This window comes from Phoxinus phoxinus, assembly GCF_949152265.1.
Source record: "Phoxinus phoxinus genome assembly, chromosome: 19".
Classification (NCBI taxonomy): Eukaryota; Metazoa; Chordata; class Actinopteri; order Cypriniformes; family Leuciscidae; genus Phoxinus; species Phoxinus phoxinus.
In genome coordinates this window covers 2,781,424-2,799,036 of record NC_136894.1, presented here as the reverse complement: position 1 = coordinate 2,799,036, position 17,613 = coordinate 2,781,424, and the positions used below count along the sequence as shown (strand labels likewise).

Below are 17,613 nucleotides of genomic sequence, written 5' to 3'. Positions count from 1 at the left end.
TCACGGCCTTGCTGGTGAGTTTCTCCTCACACCGAAGAACTGACAAGCTTTATTGGAAGGCATTTTTACTGCTTGGAAGTCATCCAAACTTATTTCTCACAAGTTGTTTACCGTGGTGTTTGTGCAGCCGAGCTATTTTCTGAAGTTCTTCTACACTTAAATGACTAATAAAATGACTAATTACATATTAAAGCAGAACAGACTGTGTTTACTGAAAGTAACTCTATTTCTCACTCTAGCTGTGCATAAACACATACTCTCAATGGCAAGCCCCGGAGGAATAAACACACTCACTTGCATTCAAAGGGGAAAGATGTACTAAACAAATTGCATCCTATTTTTGGCGAGTCTGTTTGTGTGTTATTCCTGTTTCGCAAGCTTCACGTGACGGGGAATTGGAAAGAAATGTCAGGGGCTTTATCCTGTGACTCCTCTTCCATTCTGAAGCAGTGATTTGACAGAAGGTGTAAAAAAAGAAAAAGAAAAAAGGTGTAGTCGTTTTGATTACACAACAAAGTTATTATTGACTAAAGGTCTGTTCACAGCAAGGACGATAACTACAACTATAAGTCCACACTACAACTATAATGATAATGACGACACTGATAAACAACATAGTTTGAATCACTTTCAGAATTTTTTTTTTCAGCTCATGAAAGATAAAAACATTGACAGCCAATAAGAATCCACCCGACTTTAAAGAGCATTTAAAGCGGCACAGGGCCAAAATTATTGTTTGTTTGAGTGCACACTAATATAGTTATCGTGGTTGCACTTTATTTTACAATACGTGCACTTGCCTAAGAAAGTACTGGTTCATATAGGGTAACTACTACATGGTTAGGTTTAGGGTTAGTACCTTGTTATTACCCAGTTATTGCAATTACAATAATAATAGTATGTACATGGGGGACAGGACTGAAAAAAAAAGCGCTACCGCTATCGTTAAGAGTTAACTTTGTAGTTATTTTAAGCCTGGGACACACCAAGCTGACGCTCTTTTGTCACCTCTCGTCGGCTGCGCTTGAACACACCAGAAGGACTAAAGGCGACGGTCAACTAGCATGTGCGTTCTGCACCTGCGTGCAAGTGAATATTATCTGTATATATCGGGTATTAATAGTATATATTCTTCATTAAAAAAGGGAATCTGAAACTAAGACTGCTAATATACAAACTGTAAACCTAGCAGCGTTTGCTTTGATTCTGAATATCAGAATATCACTTTCTTCATTCCAGTCGGCTCATGTTATTATGAAAATGTTCCTGCATTCGAATTCTCAGGGTAAGATGACGTAAAATAATAACAGGCGTCTGTCTGTACCGTCTTTGCTCGTTTTCATCACTTTCACTTCTCGTGCACTGATTCGTTCACTTGGCTGAACAGCCAATCACAGTTCTCTCTCTCACCGAAGGCGTCGCTGATTCAAAATGCTGAAGACAGTGTCCGACAACAGCCAATGCTGCTAAACACACCTGGTGTGTCCCGGCCTTTAGACACAGTACTGATGGAGTTACTTTATCTATTTTAGCTTCAACTATGAAATTTGTTTCAAAACAAAGTCAAAGAACAATTAACCATCACGTGTAGTAATGTTTTACACTGAGCGACTCAGTGTTTTTAAACAAGTAGTTTGAGTGAATGACACAATGAATCAGTTTGACAAAAAAAAAAAAGTCACTTATCGCCATTTACGAGCCTATCGATATACAACGTGCAGAAAGTGTCACTGAAAAATTCACTAATACACACACTGAGATTCTGTCTGTGACAAACAGTGAAACTCACAGTGTTGGACTGTATCAGGAATACAAATTAGAACACAAATTGGACTAGAAATTGTATAATATCAACTAAATTACATTCCAAACACAACATGGCCAGCTATTTTTTTCCAGATTTGCTCTGCCAGAGAAAACAGTTTCAAAAGAAGCCAAAGTAGGAAGTGTTGCGAACACAGACAACGGACGGATCCAGAACTGTTCTACAAAACACCAGCACTTTTGGAGTATCAGCCTGTCCAATCAAACTGCAAATAACTTTCGCAACCTACAAATGTAAGGAAAAACAAGATTTCTTTGTGGAGACAAGCTGTTCGAACACTGAACCGAAGGTTAAAGGAAACATGAACATTCAAACTCACACACACACACACACACACACACACACACACACACACACATCTTGATTATGCCGCATCTCGTAGTCGTGTCGTGTCTGGCGTGGACACGGTGTGTAATAGCATCTTTAATCGCGCAGGTTGCGTGTGTTCGTCCTACCTGAGCAAAAGGGCATGGGTGCGCTCCAGTGACCGTTGAGCTGGCAGGTTCGTGAGGATTCGCCCTTCAGTTGTCGACCACCCGTACAGATGTAGCGCACTGTGGCACCAAAGGTGAATTTGTCCCCGCTCAGCACTCCATTAGGAGGAGATCCAGGATGCCCACAGTCCACCACTATCCACAACACACACGGAAAAAAATGACAAACACTCCTTCAGTGCACATTCACAAGTTGATTATGATTATATGCAATTTATTTCACATTTATTTGTATAGCGCTTTTCACAATACACATCGTTTCAAATGCATTACAATACAATTTAGAGTGATCTGTTATCTGAGGTGACCGTCTAAGTTATGTATTTCAGAAATATAAATATACAAAATGTATTAATTCAGCCCGGTCTCACCCCAAAACGTCATATACTGACGGGTCTTGACCATACGTCAACATACGACAAAAAGGGTACCTCTATAACGTCAATATGAGACGCAAACATAAGCGCACCAGCAGCGCCTCCTAGCGGTACCCTAACGCATACCTAAACCCAACCATACCTGAATCGTCACACATGGACGTTAAAGGGTACCCTTTTCGTCGTATGTTGCCGTATGGTTAAGACCCGTCAGTATGTGACGTTTTGGGGTGAGACTGTGTTAATTAATTTAACCCCTTATATTGGCATTACATATTTAAAACAGTAATATCCTATACTAAACCTAAACTAATCTTGACAAACTATATATAATTTGAAAGCTTACAATCTCTAGTTTACATATCTGGTGACTGATTTTCCAAATAAATTACAGAGGAGCCGTAATTTATCATTTTGCAACAAGAATATTTTCATACTCCTACGGCGTGTTCAGACCTTTATTTTGAAATAGTGATGAACATGAAAAATCATGAAAGAATGGTAGAAACCTCAGTTTGTTTTCATGCCAAGAGTTCAAAAGATAGCATCCATTCAATTATTTTAGAAAAAAAGGTCTGAAAATGTTTTTAATATAAAGAAAAAAGTAATAGATTCAGCATTAGTGATGTGGCAGCGAGCTATAATGCACATACGTGATCTTTTGTGTTTCTTAGAGGTTGAATTCATTTCAAAATCTGCCAAACTTCCAACACTACTTCTGAATAGGATGTCTACTTCATAAATTGTATGAAAATTGTAAAAATAATGGTTCAGATCACTCAAACAACATATGGAGATGGAGGCGCCCTTATATGGGCAGTGATGTCAACTAGTGGAAAAGTTTGGTACTGCACCCAAACTAAATCTCACTGAAAGATTATTTTTTGAGATATCAACCTAAAATTTTAACACAACCTGAAGCATTCTTAAATTACAACCATTTGAGTTCGGAATGTGCATTTTCATGTCTATTAAAAAAAAGGGGGTGCCGATTAAGGGTACAATGTAATAATTGAATGCAGAAACAATGAGCTCATTGAAGTAATGAATACTTCTTTGTTAACAAATGATTATGACATTTAGGAGCTTTGGTGCATGTTGATTCAGAGTTTGCGTCATCTGAAGTCGTCGCAGGAGTTGGCGCCGTCTCTTCATAGACGTTTTATTAAAACATAAAAGACTCGAAACAAAGCTGCCCTTAACTTTTAATTATATAATCGCTCTAGTAGGTCTCAATGAATACGGTGGTAATTCAGCTTCCTGTGGGAGCGTTTGATCAGCACTTTCTGAAAGTTTCTTCCTCAGACCTCACTGCTTGTGCAGAAATATTTTAATCAAAATGAATGCATATCAATGAATGAATTAATATGCTTGAATTAAATGTATCCAGAATCCAGAAAAGCTTAAAGGGATAGTTCACTTTAAAATGAAAAATCAGTCATCATGTACTCACCCTCAAGTTGTTTCAAACCTGTATGAATTTCTTTCTTCTGCTGAACACAAAGGAAGATATTTTGAAGAATGTCAGTAACCGAACAGTTAACTGGTCCCATTGACTGCCATAGTAGGAAAAAATAATACTATAAAAGTCAATGGGACCAGTTAACTCTTTGGTTCCTGACATTCTTCAAAATATCTTCCTTTGTGTTCAGCAGAAGAAAGAAATTCATACAGCTTTGAAACAACTTGAGGGTGAATTTTTATTTTAAAGTGAACTATCCCTTTAAACAAAGGGTCTCAACTGTGCATATATATTTTTGCATGTCAGCAGAAAAGCTGTGAACACATATAAATACATATAAATAAAGCATTGAGTAAATCTCATTACCAGGTGTGAAACAAACACTTTTCATATAGGACTGCAAGTAAGCGTCAGCATTTTTATGCAGAACGTATCTCAGATCACTTAGGTATTCAAAGAGCCTTGCAAATGGTGTTAGGATCACACATGTAAAACTACAGGAAAGGTTATAGAAACACAAAGCAAAGTGGCGACTGGGAGAAAGGGCATCTCTGACAGCAGGGAGTCTTGTCAGGGCAAAATGTAAGCTTAGGTCCCGTCGACTTCGCAGCTGCTGCTGATCGTGTCTCGCTGAGCTGGAGGATGTGCTGCGTTTTAACTTTCACATAATAAAGCGGGGATCAGATAATTGCTAATCTGTGCTCCACCTGTCCCTCAATTACAACCACTGGTCTTAAGCAGCAGGACGAGGGTCGTGCAACTGATTCCCCGCAATTACTGGAAGGAACAGGTGATTAGCAACACAATGCCACTGCCAAACTTTCATTGAATGATGCCAGAAACATACCGATACATTCGGGCAGCGGTTTGTCCCACTGACCCGTGGGCTGGCAGGTGAGGACGGGGGAGCCGAACAGGTAATAGCCGGGGTTGCAGTCGTAGAAAACCACCGTGCCAAAGGTGAAGTTTCCGTGCTCGATCTTACTCTGCCTGATAGAGTTGGCTGGAATCCCAGGATCAGAGCAATTGACAACTGAATAAAGAGAAGAAAGGGAGAGGACAGAAACAGAGACATGTTATTTGGCAGAAGCACTAAGCAAGTGACTTCAGTGGAAACAGCCAGGTCAGATGCTCAACGCATGCAACGCTTGTAGAATGAGAATCTGCCATTCGGTCACAGACATCCATTCAAAAACATTACTGATAGGACATGATAAAAAATGCAGAATCTTAAAAAAAAAAAAGCAACATAGGACTAATCAAGACTATAATATGAATATATATATATATATATATATATATATATACACACACACCGGTATATATATATATATAGACGCATACAGGTGAAACTCGAAAATTTTTTATATCGTACAAAAGTTCATTTATTTCAGTAATTCAACTTAAAAGGTGAAACTAATATATGATATAGACTCATTACATGCAAAGTGAGATATTTCAAGCCTTTATTTGTTATCATTTTGATGATTATGGCTTACAGTTTATGAAAACTTTTCACAATATTCTAATTTTGAATTTGGGGTTTTCATAAGCTGTAAGCCATAATCATCAAAATTATAACAAATAAAGGCTTGAAATATCTCACTTTGCATGTAATGAGTCTATATCATATATTAGTTTCACCTTTTAAGTTGAATTACTGAAATAAATGAACTTTTGCACGATATTCTAATTTTTTCGAGTTTTACCTGTATATATACAGTATATATAACCATGTGTATTATATAAACAAAAACTTATGCTAGATGCGATTAATCGTGATTAATTGATTTGACAGCACTAATATATATATATATATATATATTAAATACACATTTTATATACCTTCTAAAATATAATACATATATACCAACAGTATATATATATATTTTAATATTAAAATAATATTCTAAAGAAATTAAAACATTTATTTTTGTAATATAATATATTTCTCATTATAATTCAGCTTTGACATGTTAGTATCATGTATCATACAGTTGCATGCAGTAATAAGTCAGTGCACAAATGCAGAACGGCATATCACAGAACATGCAGTCTATATCAAACTATATCGGCATAACATTTTAGTATAACAACAGTATAACATTGTGTTTCCTTACCAGGCATCATCAATGACAATTTTGTTAGTGAACTTTCAGCCGCCAAACCCCACAATCGGCAGCCACTTATCAACATCCGCTTCACCCTTTCTTACCCACAGGGTTCACTGCGGTGCTTTAATACTGTCAGCCGGTGAATCAGGCAAAGCTCTGTGTGAATAAAAGACTTAACTTTTCTCCCCACCTTTACATGTTGGTGGCGGCTGGCTCCACTGCCGGTTGGCCTGACACTGGGCTCGGGAAGGACCCTCCATCACGTAGCCCATGTTGCAGGAGAAGCTCACCACATCGTTGAGGTTGAAGCCGTTGCCAACGGTCCGGCCATAGATGGGGCTTCCCGGGTGCCCACAGCTGATGGCTACAGGGCGAGAGAGAGAGAGAGAGAGAGAGAGAGAGAGAGAGAGAGAGATAGAGAGAGAGAGATAGAGAGAGAGATAGATAGATAGATAGATAAAGAGAGAGAGAGAGAGAGAGAGATGAGAGAGAGAGAGAGAGAGAGAGAGAGAGAGAGAGAGAGAGAGAGAGAGAGAGAGAGAGAGAGAAGGAGAGAGGAGAGAGAGAGAGAGAGAGAGAGAGAGAGAGAGAGAGAGAGAGAGAGAGAGAGATGAGAGAGAGAGAGGAGAGAGAGAGAGAGAGAGAGAGAAGAGAGAGAGAGAGAGAGAGAGAGGTTTTAATATGGCGTAAGCAACCAATCTGTGTGTAGCAATGTGGGATTATTTCTTCCTGGAAGCTGTTTTCTCACAACAGGTATATATAAAAAAACAGAAACTTTTTAGAGCGTGATTAAATTATGGCAGAAAATAGATGTGCCCTTAATATTGATTGGTCACTGCGGGAAATTAGTTCAATTTCCCTCAGCAATTTCTAATCATTTATTTGGTAAGTCGCCAGCTCAAATGCATTAAATCAGATTCAGTTTCTCCTTGATAAAACCAGCATAACAATCTAAATGCCAACGCACAGAATCCAGGCCAGATTAGTTCACTGTCATTTCAAACACTCACAGTCACATGTACCTAACCACTCTCTCTGCATCTGTGAAGCAGGGCTCAAACAGAAAGATGTACATATCACACACAAGTCTTCAAATGGATGTGTAATGTTTGGTATCAGTTAGAATGTGTGGAGATAAACAAACAAACAAACAAACAAACAAACTAACTAACAAACAAACAATCTGAAATGTTTCGCATCGTATGCCATCATTTTAAAGCAAATGTTTTTAATGTATGGAGTCACATTTTAACTATGATTTACATCTATTAAACAGTATTATCTCCAAAGAAAACTTAACATTCAATGAAAAGAAATAAGACAAATATAAATAATTTATAATAATATTAACATTTGTAGAGACCATTGTTCAAAAGTTTGGGGTCAGTAAGACTACAATAAATTAATACTTTAATTCAGCAAGAATGCACTAAATTGGTGAAATTACTTTTACAACATGTTACAAAAAAAATATTTCAAATAAATTATTTTCTTTTGAACTTTCTTTTCATCAAAAAAAATCCTGAAAAATGCAGCACAACTGTTTTCAACATTGATAATAGTCATAAATGTTTCTTGAGCAGTAAATATCATATCAGAATGATTTCTGAAGGATCATGTGACTATTCAGCTTTGATCACACGAATAAATTACATTTTAAAATATATTACAATAAAAAAAAAGTTATATAATAATATTTCACATTTTTACTGTATTTTTTTTAAAATAAATGTCTTAGTGAGAATAAGAGACTTCTTTCAAAAACATAAAAAATAGCCCCCACACTTTTGAACAGTATCGGCGTAACAAACATGTTGTCTGGAGGGGTAATTTAATAGCTCTGTAAGTCTCTGTGTGAAGGGAACATTAGTCCAATGAAACCCGCGGTTGTAATAGCAATGGGCAACACGGCGACATTTGAGCTCAATTGCAGATATTTGTTGGCTGAATGAAGCGGTGCATGCTGTAAACAGAAGATTCACACTCAATGCCTTCGGCTGAGAGCTGTCACTCCAATGCTCAGTTTAGACATTCAAATCATATCGTTTATCAGAGAACATACAGGCGGCAAAGTAAATCAATCCAACAACAACATAATGCCTTTTAATTACATGCCAGGTTGAGTTTGCTTCATTTATATGGGGAATGTATTAGACCTAGACCGTCAGTCAGTATCAGATATGGAGCTGGTGTTAGCAGTGAAAGTTGCTTGTTATCTACTGTGTATTGTGAGAACGCATGTAAGTCGAGTCGTACTTCTCTAATGTGTATTGATTAACTCCAGAGTCTTGTCTTATTCTAACACACTGAGGAGCTCTTATTTAATTAAGGAGACATTTCTTCCGCTGATAGGACACATTTATAGAGGTATATATTTGCGCTTGTAATGGCTCTTCCAGGGTACAGTGTATTTTGTTCCTCACAGTGCGTCTTTTCTACAATCATAAAAAGCCACAGTTGATTTGCATAATCACAGTTGTAATTTGTTTCTCTTTGCACGGAGGCAATTTCCCTTTCATTTGAATACTCTCCGTAGCCCAAATTTCCAACCAAATCACTGTATGCTAAAATAGCAGAAAATGTTCACACACATCTTTCTGTGATTTCAGCTTGTGGTGCAAAGCTTGTGAAACGTACATGTGAAAAAAAAAAAAAAAAATCATTTTATGTTTTAAAGACCCCCTGAAATCACTCAATGAGCTTTTTCTTTCCTGTGTTGATGTATTTCCTATTGAAATAGGAAGTGAGTGGCTTTATTTACATCATAGCAGGGATATATTATAGATAATTAAAACTAAATCCATTAAAAACGTGTTGCCTGAAATAGAATAAACGGTGACTGAAATAAAAACTTTTATTTTAGGTAGAACAACATTTTTTTTTTTAAATAACTGAAACTAAAAATGAAATAAAATGTATAACTTACTAAACATGAATGAAAAAAAACAACTGCATTACTAAAACTTTAACAAAATTAAAATAAAAACAAATTCAAAATATTAATACAAACTATAAAAGTATCTCAATGATACTAAAATAAATATTTACGACTTAATCAGATGTGGTCTTAGTGAAAGGGGATGTTTAAATTCTGGAAAGCATTTGATTGGACAAAAATGTGGATACGTTTGAGTGTTGTCACGATTCGGTCTTGTTTTGGTCATGTTTCTGTCTTGTCATGTGATCCTGCCATGTGACTTTAATTACCTGGTCATTGTTTACACACTGTAAAAAAGAAATGTTGGTTTAACTTAAAATTTTAAGGCAACAAGGTAACTTACTTTTTTGAGTTTGTTGTAATAAAAAAAATTTGTTAATACAATGAAGAAGAATGGTTTAATAAACAGAAACTCAAAATAGTATGTTATCTTCACACATTAGTTATCGAAGTTGATTTGACAAAAGATAAAAAGTTGTGTTTAAGCCCTCATGTTGGCAAGTATTGTTTCACTGTAACCTCTGTTGGTAAGAGTCTTGTCCATGTTTATATATTACAGTATGTTCATGTTTTAGCTCATGCCACGCCATGCTTTTGTTTGATGTTTTATCTTGTGTGTAAATAAACTGCACTTGGGTTCTCTTCAAACTTGCCCCCAGTGGATCCATTACATGTGTATTTTTGCTTAGCTTTCCCAGGAAAAAAATTAACATTTGAAATGTATACTCTAAATCTGCTAAAAATCAATTGCAAACTTTTAGTAATACAGCAGCAAATAGACGACCTCAAACCTGCACTAAAAGCCACAAAACTCCAATATTCATTTCATGGGCTCTTTAAGTCGAGTAAACGATTAATACATCAAGTGTGTCAGCTGCTATTGGTTAGATCCATTGAGGAATCGCAGAGCCGGGTGCGACTTGTCTGGCATTGAAATTGCCTTTCTTCCCTTTTGCTTTATTCTGCTTGAGAAAGTGTGAGATGATTTGTAGATGCAAAAAAAAACTGATTATTTCAGATGCCGTGATCACCATCATCAAAAGAGACGCTCAGTCGCCCCGCTTTCATCGTAATTGACTGCCATTCTCTAAAAGATCATGGAAGAGATGCCACATGAATAAAAGTGTGAATACAATTTGAATCAAATCAAATGACAGTCAGATAGTACCAAATATAAGCCGTGGCTCTCAAATGGTTTTGCAGAGAACCCAGATTTTACAGTGAGCCAGACCAGTGTTATCACTGTTAACTAAAACTATTAAAAACATTTCAGCTGAAATAAAATATAAATATTAGTTGTAAAAACTGTATGCCTTGGCAATAAACTGAAATAAGTTTAAGTTGAAGCACTAAAATTATTACCTAGAAATACTGTAAATAAAAACTAAAACTCAATAAAACTAAAACTGAAATAAATCTAAACCTCAATATTTTTAATTATAGAATGAAATGGCAATTTTTTTTACTAAAATTACATAAAACATATACAAATAAAAACGAATAAAAAACTACAATAAAAACTAAATAACACTACCTGAAACTCAAATTAGGATTAGGGCGAGGGAATACCATCGTATTTATTCCAAGACACGTATAGTTTTACGGGAAGGCTTTTGAACGGTGGAAAGAAATTAAAGTAAAAAAAAAACGGACGCCGAGGTTGCACTGTTTCTTCTGGACAGGTGAGTAGCAGCTTGTGCTGACTTGTTTGGGTGTGAACTGTGTGTGAAAATATCCTTCTTGAAATAATATGAGCGAAGCTCGACTAAACTTGGGTAGCTCTAGCTAAGAAATGCGCGTGCATGATCGTTTTTTTTCATGATGCACGAAACGGGAGAGAGGGGCGAGCTAACTTGGTTTGTTTGGGATCTCGCTTCAAACTCAACCAGAAGTGACGTCACCTACAATCACTGATACAACCTCTAAACCACGCTACGTTCATCTGGCCAGAACTGAGAGACTGAGCCTGGTTTCTCCCAATGTTTTTTTTTCTCCGATGGAGTTTGGGTTCCTTTTGCTTAGTTGGGGACTTTTAATATTCAACATTATCACTGATTTGACTGCAGTGACACTATTGGATGAGAACTGAACTGAGCTGATGATCACCGTTTCCACCAGAGCTGAACTGAACTCAAACTCGAACTGAATCAACACTGAACTGATTTCAACTGAATAACGACTATTGTATTGAATAATGTTTACTATTGTCTTTTTAGAGCTCCTTTACAGCAGAATTGAATCATTATTGTCCAGTTTTCCACTGTAAAGCTGCTTTGAAACGACCTGTGTTGTATAAAGTACTATAGAAATAAATGTGCCCTGATTGACTCATACAGGTTTGGAATGACATGAGTGTGAGCAAATGACAGAATTTGCATTTTGGGGTGAACTATAATCTTAATAAAATGGTGTGGAAAAATCCTGCACTCAAATACTGCAGCTTTTGGTGAGACTTACTGCATTACCTTCCCTGCAGCTTCATTTTATCAGCTCATTTTGTCTAAATGTTCTTCAAACAAATAAACGCCCCCATTGAAGTGAGGCAGACCTGCTGCAGTGCGTGTCTGATAGATGTAGGCTGTGAGTGTGTGTGTGTGTGTGTGTGTGGACCCAGTGGGAGATGACAGTGACGCCACTTTTTTAAAAATATAAATAGCTCCCTAAATACAGAGAGCTCTTAAGGTGGAATCTTTGAATGCCAGTGCCATTTAAGAAGGAGAAACAGAGCACTGATGTCATGATGTCACTTCCCCTCATGCTTTTTTGCAATAGAGTTATTCTCTGTGTCCCAGATATAGTAGTAGTCAAAACGGCAACAGTAAGTGTGCTAAAATTAGGGCTGTCAATTGAGTCAAAGCTTTAAATAAATAAATTACACTACCGTTGAAAAATTTGAGATCAGTACGATCTATTTTTTTTACTTAAAAAAAAAAAGAAGTCTCTTATGTTCGCCAAGACAACATTTATGTGATCAAAAATGTTGTGAAATATTTTTACAATGTGAAATAACTGTAATTTATTCCTGTGTGATTCAAAGCTGAATTTTTAGCATCATTACTCCAGTCTTCAGTGTCACATGATCCTACAGAAATCAGTATAATATGATGATTTGCTGCTCAAGAAACATTTCTTATTATTATCAATGCTGGAAATGTTGTTTTTTTCAGGATCATTTAAATAATATAAAGTTAACAGAAAGAACAGGTTCACCGTGAATTATAAATCTTTTGTAACATAATAAATGTCTTTCCTGTCACTTATGATCAATTTAATGCATCCTTGCTGAATAAAAGTTAATTTTCTTTAAAAAAATATCTTCTAACCTCAAACTTCTCTTAATTAATCAGAATTAATTGCATGCATTGCTGAGAAAAACCTGCATATACAATTCAAAGACATTTTTTGTGGTAGAATTCGATTCGATAGTATATACATTAACATATTTTTGTATTAATTTGACTACACTATGTGCTAAATTGACAGCTCTAGCTAAAGTATATGTGACTGTGTCTATTCCTTCACCCAGCGTGTGGTGCTTTCGACCTTTTTCTGAATAAATCTATTCATGGATTCAGTAATTTTCCACAGCTTGTCTGCGAGAGAAAAGCGAGTCCCAAACTCACGGACGCAGATGGGCAGCTGTCCGGACCAGTTGTGGTCTTGCTGGCAGATGCGCACAGAGGAGCCGATGAGCCGGAAGCCGGAGACGCACTGGTACACTACGGTGTCTCTGTAGCCGAAGTTCTCCCCGATCACCTGACCATTGACAATCTGCTCGGGTAAACCACAGTGGCCGGCTGAAAGGACAGGAACGAGAAGAGAGAGTGATTAAAGTGAGAGGTCTGAGCAGCAGCTACATTACACTGTAAAATATTAACATCCAATGCTTTTAGGGAGACCAACTGCTTCAAGCAATTAAGTGTTTAGTGGAGTGCATGTAAATTCAAAAAAGTGAGACCTTCAGTGGAGCAGGAGAAAGAAACATGATTGAGGTCAAATGTAATTCAAGCACTTAGACACTGTGTGTGAGTGTGTATAGCGTTATACACACCGTGCAAAAGTTTGGGGTCATTACGATTTTTTTTTTTTTTTAGAAACGAATACGGTTATTCAGCAAGGTTGCATTAAATTGCTGATCTTTTGAACTTTCTATTCATAATATTCATAAAAAAAATAAGTAGGCCTAACCATACTTATGAAAATGTCACATTTTAAATGAATAGCTTTTTCACATTTCGAAATGTACAAAAAATTAATTGCTAAATGTATTATCACATTTCTTTTGAATAATAAATGGATGAGTTGACGGGATAGTAGTGAAGTGTTAACAGCTTTTCCTTCACTGTTTAAAAAACATTCCAAATGAATGGATGAAGTTGGCGGAAAGAATCAGAGTTATCTAGACAAAGGTTTACTACTTAATTCTAGGGCTGTGCAATTAATTGAATTTAAATTTTGGGTCCCAACGATCACCAAAATAGTACAATCGAGTAAAACCTATTATTATGCCATGTTCTGTTGTGCAAGAACACTCTTATTTTGTCTTGTGTTCTGAATGACACTCGCACATCGCCCCTCCCGAAGCCATAACCTCTCTCAGATTGAATGTTTAAACTGATAAGACTTAAAAAGAAGTGAAAATGATCAGCTTTAGTTGCGATGCAATGCTGCCCCGATTGTGCAAGTGACCTAAACGCGGGAGAGAGAGAGAGAGAGAGAGAGAGAGAGAGAGAGAGAGAAAGAGAGAGAGAGAGAGAGAACACTCACGCGGTTTTGTGAAATTGCGTCTTGGAGAAAGTTTTAAAATTATTGATTTGATTTGATTAATTTAGGCTAATCATGCAATCTACGGTACTTGCTAAAGTGGATCAATGTTTGCGGGGAATTTCCCGCATTCACTGTAAAAAAAAATTTACTTCTCCAAGTCAAAATATTCTAGTGACTGGTTACTAAAATTTATCAAAATTTTTAAATTTGCCCAAGTGAAATTCTGTAAAGTAAATTGAATTAATTGTTGCAATAGTCTGTTAACATTGGCTCAATGAGAAATAATATGTCAGACTAATTGAAAATGTAGATGTTATCAGTCACTAGAAAATTTTGACTTGGGGATGTCATTTTTTTTTACAGTGTTATAAGTGGTAGACCTGCGGGAATATCTGTTATATTATTTATTTTAATAGGTCAAAAAGTACAATAAATGTTCAAATTTAGATTTTTTAAAGAATTGTTGAAAGGTGTCTTTTTAATAAATGCAACACATTCCCAAAGTCATGTGAAATATTCGTGCTACATAATCGTGATTTCAATACTACTGACCAAAATAATCGTGATTATGATTTTTTTCCATAATCGAGCAGCCCTACTTAATTCCCACACTTCCATTTACTTTATATTATGTCGTGGAAAATTCTTTAATTACAAAATGTGGAAAATAGTACCAAAAAAAAAATGAGAATGAGAATGTAGTGTGAGAATGAGAATGAGTAGTGAGTATCTAATGAGTAAAACACAAACTTATGAATGATAGTACTACTAGAAATTAGGTTAATGCCGATTCCATCACACCTAACAAGGTTTAAAAATCAAGTTGAACCGCTGCCAGGCAAACATGCCCGAAACAGCAGATGTGAACCGCAGCAGTGAATGTACAGCACATTACCCAAGCAGCGCGTCTCTGTTCCACTCCACAGACCAGAGGATAGACACTCTCTCACTGTAGATCCCACCAGCATATACCCATTGTCACATGTAAATATGGCTGTGGCCCCAAAGGAGGTCTGGGTTCCAATTTTCTTGCCACTGGGAGGCGTGGCCAGATCCCCACACGAGATGACTGAGAGGGAAGGGAGAGGGTAAGACAAACAAAGACAATCTGGAAGGTTTAAACCTTCGACTAACAGAGCCAAACAGCTGCTGGATTGGAGTTGAATGACACACTTACTTTGGCAGTGGGGTCTCTCGTTCCTCCAGCTCCACGCACCATTGGCTGTGCACTGAATGTGGGCGGGGCCTAGCCGGTAATAGCCAGGATCGCAGGTGAAGATGATTTTGGTTCTGTACTCATAATGCGAGCCGTTGACGATCCGCCATCTTCCGTGTTCCAGGGAGAAAGATCCGATACTTGGACAAACCACAACTGTGCAGAAAATACACAGAAACCAGTATTCAGAAACAAATGGCCACCCACAAATACTGGTAAATTACTGGTAAAAAAAAAACTGCCATTATCGTCCTTGGTGTGACTGAATTGACATTAATCGTGTCTTAAAAGGCAACATTATTGTCGTGTTGAAATGGATGTCTTAAAAGTAGGCAGCTCACTAGGTTTTGGAACAGAGGCATTGTTTTGGAAGGGCAGATATAATTGGCTCATACATAAATGAATATTAAAGCTGAAGCAAAGAGATTTCTCTTAAAGGGAAGTCGATTCACTCGGCGGCCATATTGGTTATGCGCCCGGCAGCTATTTTCTATTTAGCCAACAGCAATACAAACACAACTCCTGCTTACTTGAATGGGGAAAGACTGAAATTTCCCAAACTCTTTTTCTAAACGGTTTTAATAACACTTCAGTGGTTTTAATGAAACTTCAAATAAGCAATAACATCTGACAAAAATTGTATAAAATTGGCTTTTCTTGCTCAATGCTAAAAAAACCCCTGATTCTTTAGGCTGGTCCAGTTAATGCACACCCTAGAGTTATCACATGCTATTAAAAGGTGATTATCTCTGTGTACGGTCTCTGATTCTCTGCATCTCTTGCGTGGCCTGTACCTGAGCAGCGAGGGACCTTGTTGTGGTTGCTCCAGGTGCCGTCAGGCTGGCACACAGCGCTGGTCAACTCTTTGGAGGACAGCCGGTAGCCATCGTTGCAGAAGTAGGTCACACGTGTTCCCACAGAGTAGTCCATCGCAAGCACTCCTCCGTTCACAGGAGCCTTGGGCAGCCCACAGGAGACCGCTTATGGGTGTGGAAATCAGATAGACGTAGGGAACGTTAGGTCATATGTTTCAAATATAATTATGACAAGATAATAATAAAAAAAACCCTCTCAACATAGCTTATTACTCTATTAGAATATTTCACCATTAGAGCACTGAAAATTGGTTATTCGAGTGGTTGGTTTTACAAGATGTAATTGGACATGCTTTTTTAAAATGGCTTTATTTAAGGTCAATACTAAGAGTAAAAAAGTCACAATAATGCATAGATACACTATAGATATATTGGTCAAAGATGTGCATATAATTTCTTTTTTTACAGATGCATGACATATTTGTACAATATCGTTTATCAGCTAAGAGATGTTAGATTTTATTTTAATTTTTTTATCAGTATTGACTGATTTTAGATATTTTATTGTCTTAAGCCCTTCCCTCTACCATAGAAAGTGTTGACATAAATTGTCTGAAAAAATCAATGTATTGTTGACCCATAATTGAATTCAATTTGGCTTACTAAGATAAATGGCTTAATAATTGAATATACATTTAATTTAAGAGTATTAAGTATTAAACTGAAGTCTATAGACAATTTTTTATTTTTACATTTTTATTTATACCCCTAAAAGGGCAACGTATCCCCTGAGATATAAACATTTACAGACAGATTATGAAAATTTTAAATAATAAATTCATACAATTTCAACATAAATGTAATAAGCTAACGCTTAACAACAACCAAATATTGTAAATTTGTGAAATACATAAACTTTTACCAGAAGATGATTAGATTTCCCACTACAGGTGACCATGTCGTTTTAAAAAGCAAAAAATTAAGTCACCAGATCTAAATATTCACAACAAACGCTGAGAAATGAGACCTACACTTTCACAGCTTCTCAAACGCTTGTATCCCCCAGGATACAAAAACCTTTTCATGGTTAAGGAACCTAATAAACTTGTTAATTAAAAAATAAGTTTTTGACCGCATTAAGTAAAACCACATTGAAGTTCAGACACTTTCTAAGAGAGATCAATATTGTGTTAAAAGTAATAACTTGCATGCAATGGCAGATCCTTTTCATAAACAATGAAATAGCACTTAAAGAGTTGAACACTATCCGACTATAACTACGCTTGTCATCAGTGTTGCAAACCAGCCAATGGAACGGTCCCATCTCACTTCTCCCTTATGCAAGCAGCACTGGAACATATTATTTATCAACGCACAGTACTTTTAGATGACACTAAGTATGAATCATTGCCGTGCACAAGCCCTCAAGATTTATTGAGCAACAAAACCACTGGTACATTTGAGAAACAAAGAGTGTTGAGATGCCATAATCAGTCAGCAACGGCATCGGGTCACAGCCATCAGATGTTATCCTCCCAATAATCAGAGAGAACATATCAAGAACTGCTCAACAAGAGCTCACTCTGACAGTGACGTGAGATGAAC

At 36.7% G+C, this 17,613-nt stretch overlaps 1 protein-coding gene across 1 annotated transcript in view; it reads right to left on the bottom strand.

The window, feature by feature from the left end:
• The window catches only part of csmd3b (CUB and Sushi multiple domains 3b), a 393,297-nt gene that overhangs the window by 47,957 nt on the left and 327,727 nt on the right, over positions 1-17,613 (bottom strand). The window contains exons 50-56 of the mRNA XM_079590749.1: positions 15,988-16,173; positions 15,155-15,349; positions 14,873-15,046; positions 12,834-13,007; positions 6,463-6,636; positions 5,006-5,191; positions 2,281-2,454 (exon numbers count right to left, since the gene is read on the bottom strand). Of these exons, the coding sequence (XP_079446875.1) occupies positions 2,281-2,454; positions 5,006-5,191; positions 6,463-6,636; positions 12,834-13,007; positions 14,873-15,046; positions 15,155-15,349; positions 15,988-16,173 (1,263 nt within the window). The remainder of the gene's footprint in view (positions 1-2,280; positions 2,455-5,005; positions 5,192-6,462; positions 6,637-12,833; positions 13,008-14,872; positions 15,047-15,154; positions 15,350-15,987; positions 16,174-17,613) is intronic.